At 39.6% G+C, this 11,407-nt stretch overlaps 1 protein-coding gene across 1 annotated transcript; it reads left to right on the forward strand.

The window, feature by feature from the left end:
* tmem151ba (transmembrane protein 151Ba) lies at window positions 1–11,084 on the forward strand. The gene is made up of 2 exons (XM_028041148.1): window positions 1–569; window positions 5,477–11,084. Exons 1-2 carry the CDS (start codon window positions 486–488, stop codon window positions 6,917–6,919), a joined length of 1,527 nt encoding a protein of 508 aa, XP_027896949.1. The 5' UTR covers window positions 1–485; the 3' UTR covers window positions 6,920–11,084.
* Window positions 11,085–11,407: the final 323 nt, after the last annotated feature.

The raw sequence follows: 11,407 nt of genomic DNA on the forward strand, positions 1-11,407 counted from the left end.
AGCCAGAGCGCGTCTTCAGTGGTGTGCAGAGGGTGGTTCCCTGTGCAGCAGCGCCTCTCCGCGCTCCTACGTGTATTATTTACATTGTACTGTCGGGCTGGCTGCTCACACGTGTCCCACCGTCTCGCCTCTTTGTCCTGCATCACACTTTCACTGACTCCACCGTCAGCGACGGAGAGAAGCTGACTGCATGCCGCGTTTGCCCTTTCCTTGCACTGCTTATCCTGCAGCGGACTGCTCAGCCTTTTGATTGGATTCCTTTTCAATAAAGCGGAACGCTTCCCACCTGAAAGAAGCAAAGAAAGAAGGAGAAACAGAGGCAGGGATGCTGCATCTCTCCAGCCCTTGTCCTCTGGTTCCGGACGGACTGGGACGGGTCAGATGACGTGCGTAGGGGGTTCTCCGGGTATTTATGTTTCGCCCTGCGTTGAAAAAGACCCATCCCACCGGGAGATCCATGCTCCGGCTTTTGTGTCGCTGTCATCATGTCCCCAGCATCGGCTCCAGAGGCCAGTGAGAGCAGCACAACCACGGTCCAAGAGGAGGCAGCGGCCAGTCCCAGGGAGGAGGTAAGAAGCTGTTCGCAGTGTTTAGATTACTCCAGATCAATGAGAGGAATAAATGAATACAGCCTTTAATCGGTTTGACTGATTTAATTAATAGGCTACCGGGATAGGTCTCTGCAGGCTAATGAAAACAACCTGATTAGGGTTTAAGTGGAGTCAGTGACTGTACAAAGGCCATTGCTGTGCATCTTTCAAAATGAGACTCAGTGAGCCTCATTGGGGATCCTGAAGTGGATCCCAACAGGCAATCAAAGGTGTGAAAAGAAGAAAAACAAAGAAAGGGCCACACAAGAGCAAAATATACTCTGGCAGCGAAATATTTGATTTCCTCACTATAAAAACACGCAATTACTCACATGATTGCATGTAATTAAACTTGTTATTGATGAGTTGGCTGCATTTTTAAAAGGTATAATATCACATCTTTCTTGGAGACTGCTGGATAAGTTACACATCCATTACACAAGAGGCTTTTTATGTAACCTAGCTGTTCTTATTATGTCAAGAAAAAGTATCCTTGAATGTGTGAGACATTTATTTAAAGGCACAATGAAGGGTTTTTTTTTTTCACTCAGGAAGACTGCTGTCCTGATTTGAACTGAGCGCATAAAGTATCATCTCAAACTGTGGAGGCTTTTGTAAAATATACTGTAAGCTGGTGAGATACAAGAAAATTAAAAATGTAAGTTTTCCGTCTATGTCTGTTTTCTTTATATTTGGTTGTAAAATGAATGCAAGGGCTAATCAATGACAAAAAAAGGCAAATTTAAATAATGTCATGAAATACATTTTCCTTAAAATTTGGAGATTTGTGAATTATTACAAATATTATTATAATGTCTAAAGAAGCTGGTTACTCACAGGGTGTTGTATTCAAGCACATTAGTAGAAAGTTTAGTGGAAGGAAAAAGTGTGATTGCAAAAAAAAAAATAAGTTTCAACAGCTAACACACACTGAAGTATCCAGGACATGGAATGCCAGTGTTGGATTTATTGTGTTAATCTACTTCTGAACCAGATACAACATATAAAAGTAAATTTTAGCATTTTAGTTGGAAAACAAGGTCCCACAGTCTGGAGACAGAGTGGAGAGAAACATAACCCAAGGTGCTTGAAATCAAGTGTGAAGTTTCCAGTCAGTGAGGGTTTAAAAATCCATGTCATCTGCTGTTGTTGGTCCGTCTGCGTTTTATCAAATCCAGAGTCAGTGCAGAAGCCTACCTGGACATTTTAGAACAGTTCACATGTCCCTCCTCTGAAAAGTTTTAAAGAGACGGTGGTTTGTTTTTCCATCAGGACTTGGCACCTCCCCACACTAAATAATGATTCCAACACTGTGACTGATTAACTAGCTAACCAACCTGAGACAAACCTCATAGTGAATCTATTTTTGAACTGAATTTCGGAAATAAGCACATTGTTGATGATATTCTGAGATTCAGTCCTCCAGACACTTGAATGCAAAGCATCGACAGAATACCAGTATGACCAGTATGACGTAAATGTTGATGATGAGGGCAAATGTTTCTGAAATCTGTAGTGAGTTTAACCCGTTTAACCCTTCGAGGCATTCTTGTGTAGCAGTTTGGTGTTATTTACTAAGTGCAGGGGTTTTTCTTTGTTATTGTAACAGAAATGTCTGCCCTACAGTGTTTATAATGCTGAGTCATTTCCTTTCCTTCGCCTCTATCGGCTCTAATGACCAGCTCTTTCATGTTTTCAGGCTGTGGATATTTAATTGGCATCTCATTTGTTGCAACTAAAATTTCTGTGTAATGTTCCTTTCACATCAGACCTGATCAGTTTCATCTAGAAAACAATCTTTTACTGCACACAGGTGCATTTATTTCCAAATTTCTTACACTCCAGAATAAAGTACGCATAAACATCATTGCCTTTGGTGTTTGAACAGAGCTTGTAAAATGTAACATGAGCCTAAAAGTATGTCATGTTGTATTGATTATTATCAGTGGAGTAAGAGCAGGGTTCTGTTGAGTAAATAGTCTTCCTGCAACTGGTTTATCTCAGTAGGGAGTTTCACTGTTTATCCCCTTTCCCCTGCAGGATGTTGCCTTATAGGTTGGCAAGACACTTGGGGATCATGTGACCAGGGTGGGGAGGATAACGGTGGAGGGAAAAAACATCTATTATTTATGTTTGTCTGTCACTCAGAGAGCACAGAACCAATATGTCAAATTCAATATGAAACTAATGCATTAAACATGTAGAGTGCAAAAGTATTAGTCACAACCTGATTTAACAAGTCTAATGTAAATTATTTTGCTAGTGTCTCGCCTTCCTGAGGCTTTTGAATCTCAGTAGCTCTTCAGATTAGCTGTTAATGCTGCCGTTGTGACCCTCTTTTCTCTGGGGTGATGAATGATGCCATCGGCTTCATGCTACAGAAGTCAAATAAATGTTTGGCTTTATAGCTGAACCCTGCCACTGGCACCGCTGGTTGCTAACTATTTTACTGAATTGTAAGTACACTTATTACTTATTCTACTGCAGTAATTTAATCTCAAAGTAAAGAATAAATAAAAACCCAGTCTTTCTTTTTGAAACAGTTATTTTACAAAATCACATGAACAATTCATGTAAAATACATGTAGCTGAAGCCTTTTTAACATTTATAATATTTATATAGAACAGCTTTTTATGAAGTATAGGTCTGAGGTGAAATAACAGATGAAGATATCCTACTGTTAGATACAGTGGATAATGTAATGCTACTTTTCTTGCAATCTTGTAAAATCCACATTATAATGGACTATTTAAAACATAAAGACATTTTAAATGAAAATCTGAGCATCTGAAAGAAAATTTTAAACGGATTTCCGTAGGCGTTTTAGCTGGATAATAATCTAAAACTTATATGGATAAATCAACCCAGAATAGGATGAAAAGGAACACATTCAGCTTTCTTTCTTTCTTAGCTATTTCAGTACTCATACCTAAATCCCAGGACTACGATAGAGCTATTCAGTAGCAAACACTCAAGGTAGATTTAGGATACAACATATAATAAATATTTATATTTTTTTCACTTTAAAAAAAGAGACTGCCATAACAAAAATATTAATCTAGATATTGAGTGTTTTTGGACACTGTTCATATCATCTAAGATGGCAAGATTTCAACCAGTCAACCCATTGCAGATCAAAGCAGGCTTATATGAGACACGGTTCATGCTAAAATAACAAAAATAAAACAATAATGTACTGGTTTTGCTGTTTTTATGGTAAGACCTACAGAAAAATCCGCACAACTGCAGTAGTTGTTTTGATTGTTGTGAAATCTTACTTTTGTGTAGGTATGGACTGGTAAGAGATAATTACTGTATTATAACCTTCAATAAAAGTGGTTTCACTGTATGATAGTGTTTACAAAGATATTTAAATTAAACATGATCTAATTTCTTTTATTAAAAAAAAGAAAAACAAGCTGATATTTCTGCTGCAACTCACAAAATAACATTAATTAATACAGTTATTATATCTTGTCTTTATAATTTATGTATTGCTATTTTGATATTATGCAAAAACATAGAAAAACGCAGTTTACTTCACACATGTCTGCTAATAGCTTCCAAATTAAAGCTTTACTAATAATAACTGTGGTGCATGGCATCCCTGCAACATTGCCATGTTTTTTTAGCAACCACACAGTAATTATCTGTGTTCTTTTACAAATGAGACATTTATAGACAAATGTTTCCTTTTTGTGAGCAAGAAAAAAAGTGTAGTAGCCTTCTTTTAGTCAGCTGACTGGCATTGCAGATCAGCAGAGAAAAAATTATGGGTTTTGGGACAGCAGTCTTCAAAACGATCTACCGAAAACCACCCCTTGCATACTTTTATGAAAAAGCTGAGCCAAGAAACACATCACCTAAAAATGTGAGACAGTATCTCAGTTGATTGGACCAGAACAAATAGATAAAAATGCTGAGCAGAACAAACTTGGACACCAGGGTCCCCAACTCTTTTACCAAATGTATGTAAACCGATAGAAATGACAGCTGCTGATAATAAGCTTTTAGACTTGTCAGAAATATTTCCATTGCCAGTGTGTGAATCAGGTAATTGTTTATTGACTTGGACAGTTCAAAACATCAGGCAGGTTGATAGAACTCATGCATAAACTATACAAAAGCACTTATGAAGCAGAGGATTTTTATAAATATTGTAGTTGCATGAGCCACTACCTTTAACTTTTGTACTTACATGTTAGTTCATGTCAAGTCTTGTTATATTTTCTGTATTTAAAAGACAATTCAAGTTTTGTATGATCTTGATGTTTCTACTGCTTTTATAAAAGCAAGTGCTTAAAAAAGCCACACAGCTTATTGCTATTTTTTTTTAGCAATAAGTTCATGTCTTTTGATGTCTGGGAAATGAGCCATTTCAAAAACTTCCAGAATCTACCTTTACAAATCAGCAGGCACTGCCCATCACCTAGCAACCCCAGCAAAGCCCAGCCGGTCACCTGGCAAACCAAGTGGAGGTCCAGGACGTTTGGCCAGCTGATTTTGCAGCTGTATGCGCTGTACAACAGCTGCTTTTAAAGAAAAACAAGTAGTTTGTTGTTCACTTACCATCTAGAAGCCACTTGCTGCTGCTCTACTTCTGCTTTTCAGACAGATGTGTATTATTGCAAAACTGTTTGCAGCCATTTTCAAATTGAGCTGGGGGGTGTGGCCAGCAGCAGCTAATTTGGATTTAAAGTGACAAGAGGCTCTAAAACAGCTCATTCTGAAAGGGGCTCAAAATGTAGAGCAAAAAATGTAATGAACATGTTAGACCACAGACCTACCCCAACCCTATGGTCCCTGGCCCTAACCTCTTTAAGGAAGCATAACACGTCACCTTTACTATTACTGCTGACTTCTGTTTGCCCTTCTTTTCTTGCAGCAGCATCCTCAGAAACAATCTCTGACCAAGTCTTTGTGCCAGGAGTCTCACTGGAAATGCCTACTGCTGTCCCTGTTGATGTATGGCTGCGTAGGAGTGATAGCCTGGTGCCAGGTGACCAAGGTCACGCGTCTCTCCTTCGACAGCGCCTACAAGGGAAAGTCCATGATGTTTCACGACAGTCCCTGCTCCAACGGCTACATTTACATCCCCCTGGCTTTCCTGGTCATGCTCTATGTGGTCTACCTTGTAGAGTGCTGGCATTGCTACGCCAGGAACGACCTGCTGTACAAGGTGGACATGGACAGCGTGGCCGAGCGCATACAGAGAATGCAGCAGGCCACGCCCTGCATCTGGTGGAAGGCCATCAGCTACCACTATGTCAGGAGGACGCGGCAGGTGACGCGTTACCGCAACGGAGATGCATACACCACCACTCAGGTTTACCACGAGAGAGTGAACACGCATGTGGCTGAGACAGAGTTTGACTATGGGAACTGTGGTGTTAAGGACATCTCGAAGCAGCTGCTAGGTTTGGAGGGATTCCCCATTAGCAGGCTCAGGTTCACGAAGTGTTTTAGCTTTGCCAATGTGGAGTCAGAAAACACCTACCTGACGCAGCGGGCTCGCTTCTTTACAGAAAACGAGGGCCTGGATGATTACATGGAGGCCCGCGAGGGGATGCACTTAAAGAATGTGGACTTTAAGGAGCACATGATTGCCTTTTCTGACCTGAACCATCCTCCCTGGTATGCTTCCAACTCTGCTTTCTGGGTGGCAGCTGCGTTCACTTTCTCTTGGCCGTTGCGAGTGCTGACGGAGTACCGTACAGCCTGCGTGCACTACCACGTAGAGAAGCTATTCGGCTTTGACTATGTGCCAGCAACGCCATCCGAGGAGCGTCCGTATTGCCGACACATCCCACGGGTCAACACCATCGACAGCACGGAGCTAGAGTGGCACATCCGCTCCAACCAGCAGCTGGTGCCCAGCTACTCGGAGGCAGTCCTGATGGATCTAGCCCAGCTTTCTGGGAGCTGCAACAGCTACTCCACAAGTGGACGGTACGGCAGCTTCAGGCAGAATTGTGAACGCTGCCACCGCGCCATCAGCAGCTCCTCCATCTTCTCCCGCAGCGCCCTGAGCATTTGCAACACAGCAAGCCCTCGTATCCCCTTCAGCGCCAGTCGCTTCTCCCTAGGCCGGCTGTATGGGTCCAGGCGGAGCTGCCTGTGGAGGAGCAGTGGGAGCCTGAATGAGCAGTCCTGTCCCACCGAGAGCACTCGCTGTCTGTCAGGTCAGCAGACTAATGAGGAGAACCCTCCGGCCTATCAGGACGCTCTGTGCTTTCCTGTGCTCATTGTGCATCGCAACGAAGGATGTCTCAATCACGACCACCGCTCTTTGCACAGGAATGGCTCCTGTGTGGAGACGTCCCTTTGACTCACAGCTAGCCCAATGTGATGACACAAACTGAGGCTGAGAAACATCTTTAACCCTGGCTTGCGAGGGTGTGTACATTTACAATGCTTTGTGAGTATGCTAAGTGAGTACTTACACTTACATTTTGGTGAAATGTAATTGCATTTGACCAAAATGTAAGTGAGTACTTACATTTTGGTCAAAATGTGACCAAAATGTGGTCATATTTTGGCCACATTACAATCCAAAACTTCAGCACAACACAAGTTAGTCCATGACAGTGAAGTGGAAGGAAAATCCTCCATCCACCATTTTGTACAGGCAGTGTAGAGCGAGGACAATCCAGTCCGTCTCAGGGCATCATGACAGATTCATGCATACACAGACTCACAGCCATTCTAAGAGCACTTTGATCATTTAACCTAATTTGCATGTTTTCATACAGAGGGAGGAAGCAGGAGTACCTGAAGAGAACCCAAGGACATGCAAATTATATGCAAAAAGGCTCCAGACTGGATTTGAACACCTGCACATAGACAGGTCAGAAAAAAACGTTGTGGAGAATTTTAATGTAGGATTAGGTCCCAAACTTTGAACATCACTTTAAGCACTCATCAATTCATCATAAGAGTAGTAAATATACAGCCAAAGCTATATGGAAATTGATTAAATCATAGCATATTTATGGCCTAAGTCCCATTGAAAAACTATGGCAAGACTAGAAGATTTATGTTCGCCAACACTAACCATTCAGTCTGACTGTGAATGAGCAAAAATGTCAGTCTCTAAGTTTGCAAAGCTGGTAGAGAGATATTCCCAAATGACTTAGCTGTAATCACAGCATTCACTTAGGAGGACTGGATCCTTGCATACCACACTTTTAATACTTTACTTGTAGAAAAAAATGATCATTTTCCTTCCACTTCAAAATTATGCACTAATTTGTCTTGGTCTATAGCAAAAAATCCCAATAAAAACACTGAAGTTTTCAAGTTTGTAATGTAAAAAAATATGAAGCATTCAAGTGATATGAATACCTCCTTGGCAGTCTGTATGTCTTTACCATAAGATTAACCAGCAGGTTATAACAAGATTTGTTCAGACCTTTACTGGTACAGATAAAAAAGAAAAAGATTCTGATAAGTTTGGCTGCAATCTTCTGAACAGCAACCAAGCTGTTCTCAGCACTCTATCGAATGTCTACTTTGAAATGTCACATTGGTGAATGAGTGTCTTGGTAATCTTTCTTCAATTCGGACAAATTAGGAGTTTGATAAGAAGTGAAAAATTTGCAATACGTTACTGATGCACAAGTGAAACAACACTGAGATATTAATAGAGACATACACATTGCATGAGTCATGTGACTCACGAGGAAAAATACAGACATGAATGAAACTCAGCAGTTTCCTTATAAAATGCACCTCTGATGAGCTCATCAGTCAAGCCTACATAGAAAATCGAAATAAAACTCAAATTGTGGACATATTCATTCAAGGTCAGCACAGATAAAAAAAACCCATTTAAGTGTCTGGTAGAGATAAAGCATCTAGTGAACGGAAATCAGCATGTTTGCAATGACATTATACTCCCTTCCATGCCAAATACAGAACAGGAGGAGGATGAATAATTTAGTGGATGAAGGACATGAGAACTCTAAACAGAATCATCAATTCAAACTGTGTCTTTTTTTATTTCACATTTGACAGTTCTACTCAGGCTACCTCTTCGTTTAAGTGCCTAACATCAACCATTTCCAAGAAACATCCGCTTTCGCAATCTGAACCATCTCATCTCAGCTTCTACCCAATAAAACTACAGAACAACAGCCTGTGGTATGTCACAGAGACGTTGGTCTTCTGATGTCATCGTTGTTGAAAATGGCATCTTCCTATAAGTCGGGTCAAACGCTCTTTCTCGTGTTTTTCATAAGACGATAAATAAATCAAAAATGACTTTCAAGATAATGTAACACAGATATTGTTTTGTGAGCTCTGCGCTGCTGCTGATGCATATCAGAGAGGCAGCCAGAAAGCTTGTCATGTAACTCTAAAAACAGGCCTGGACTTGACACTGTTAGTGACACATTCAATAAGATGACAGGATTACCTGAAAACAAGACTTAGATGTACTTCCTTTTATCCCTAAGGACAACCAAAACATATATGATATAGCATAGACCTAAAATAAGAGCACAGGCCTGTAATGTGAAGATTTCCTTTCTAAATGTAAAATATGAAGAATAACATTGCAATTGCTAAAGGTTTTTAGCGACATTGAGTGTAAACGTAGTGTAGTTTGCCTTTTTTATCCTTCTTCAGTAGCTGTGAGTTGTAACACACAAAAGTAGTAAAATATCAAAAGGATATTTATAGTTTGTCAATAACTTTGAATACAAAGGGGTTTCTTATTCATTTAAATCAGTTTGCTGTCAGTGACACTGTCCTTCTCATCACGTACTAATCCATTAACGGTATTTGTCTGTGCTCAATCTGTCACTGACAGTATTCCACATGAGGTGTTATGTTTGGAACTAGCTTAATAGCAATACCTAAAATACATAAAAAATAAGAACTGAGGCTGGATTAAAGATTCTTTCAAACCTCAATTGTATTAATAGCACCTATGCAAGTCCCGCCAACCTCAGGATAGTGTGAGACAATGAGTTTGCTTGCAACAACATTCCTGCTGACATTTCTTTCTCTTTTCATTGTGATGCGAGTGAAGTTGTGCAGAAGTTGTGTTTTTCTAGTTCCAACATGGAAGAATCAAATCAAACATCCCCTGAAGTCTAAATTGAAACTCCATAAGTCAAAGACAGTGTCCAATTTCAATGCCCAATATGGCTGCCATACAGATAACATCATTGTGGCTAACAGAGAGACTGTACAAACGCTATTTGTGAACTTTCTTATTTAGCTTTAGGACATTTAAAAGGGAAAGAAATACAGTTTTATTGGCTTAAATAACAGCTAGTTGTTAGCACTTTTAATGTATTTAGGGTATTTTTTTATAGGAGCAATCATTGGGAATGTAAAACCCAAATGTCCCACAATTAAAGGGTCACAGCATGCCATCTATGTAATTGTTGCAAGTTACCATCTTCAGCTAATGCAAAATAAAAATATTTGATGTAGATTAATATAATTTTAATTTTCAACAAAAATGTCTGAGTGGTGAAGGGTTGGGTCATGTCAACATGAATTAGGCTAAAACCAATTAAATTTGATGACCACTACATAAATTATCCAATCCCATTTTCTAATTTATTATCAGTCGGCCAAGCCAACCATAATGATCGCGATGTCTGATTATGGTTATTTGTAAAAAAAAAAAAATTATTTGAGGAGATTTGTTTACGGGTGCATTGTTTACATTAAATGTGACAAACAAAATCTGCTTGGTGCATAAGCCAGCCTGAAAGGCCAATAGCTTTCCTCTGTTAGAATAAAAGATTTTGTCATCTAAAGCACTAAACCCTTTATTGTGTCTGGCAAGCATATTAGTTTGTAGCAATAGATTGTACTGTTTCTGTCCAGAATGCTTTGGGGCTCATCTTTTTATATCTGTATAAATTGCTGTATGTAGGGCAGAGAGGCTTTGTACTGTAAATAAGATAGAGTTGAGAATAATGACTGTTCTTGTGGATCTTTAGATGAATGTTTCGCTCACACACAGAAACATTGAGGCCATAGCAGCAGGAGAAACTTTTGACATCCAGGTGTTTAATCTTGACAAGCTATTCTATCCTTAGTGCAACACAGCTGATACCAACTTCATGTGAACTTTAATTAATCTTCTGAGTAGTTTTTATTCCTTTAACCACACTTATGAATCACTTGAATGCACTCCTTCAGCTAGGTAAGCTGCCATGTTTGAAATGGCGGCAAAAGATGGTGCATTCACACTTGAACACTTACAGCACGGTCTTTTTGTCTAAGAGTCATTGAGGTTATATTTCTTTTACCTTTGTTTTTTTTTTTTTTGGGAAGGTTAAAATAATTTATGTTTATTTACTGTCATGAATCGCACTACTTGATTTACTACCTGTTGAAAATGTTGAGTGAAAACATTTTTGTGTATTTCAGTATCACCACAAAGCTGCCTTGATGTTACATGAGGACTAAATACCAAATATCTGTTCAAAACTGGATAAAAATTTCAATAAATGAAAATGCTCACTAAATCAGTTCTGTTTTTATCTGTATTGTAACGAGGAGAGGGTGACTCGATGTTATTTCATAATGCTTTTGTTATTATCCTTCCCATCAAGTCTGACAGACGCCACATCATGATTCTGCCACCACCATGTTTCACTGGAGGGGTTCTCTGCAGAGTTAGTTTTCAGGACTTTCTGTTTTTTTGTAGATAGCCATATTTGTGTAGCTTTGCAGTTTTGAACAGTTCATTTTAGTATGAATTGTTAAAAAATTCTGCTAGAAACATGCCAAGCAGGACTCATAGCTGACTTTCTGGTGTGTTTGTCACAAAAGTGCTGCATCCATACTG

This window comes from Xiphophorus couchianus, chromosome 15 (assembly GCF_001444195.1).
Source record: "Xiphophorus couchianus chromosome 15, X_couchianus-1.0, whole genome shotgun sequence".
Lineage (NCBI taxonomy): Eukaryota > Metazoa > Chordata > Actinopteri > Cyprinodontiformes > Poeciliidae > Xiphophorus > Xiphophorus couchianus.

Bases quoted from the DNA above. Each gene is read 5' to 3' on its own strand.
- tmem151ba (XM_028041148.1), top strand. From the start codon at position 486: ATGTCCCCAGCATCGGCTCCAGAGGCCAGTGAGAGCAGCACAACCACG. The intron at 570-5,476 runs GTAAGAAGCTGT...CTTTTCTTGCAG, and splicing joins CGGCCAGTCCCAGGGAGGAG to CAGCATCCTCAGAAACAATC.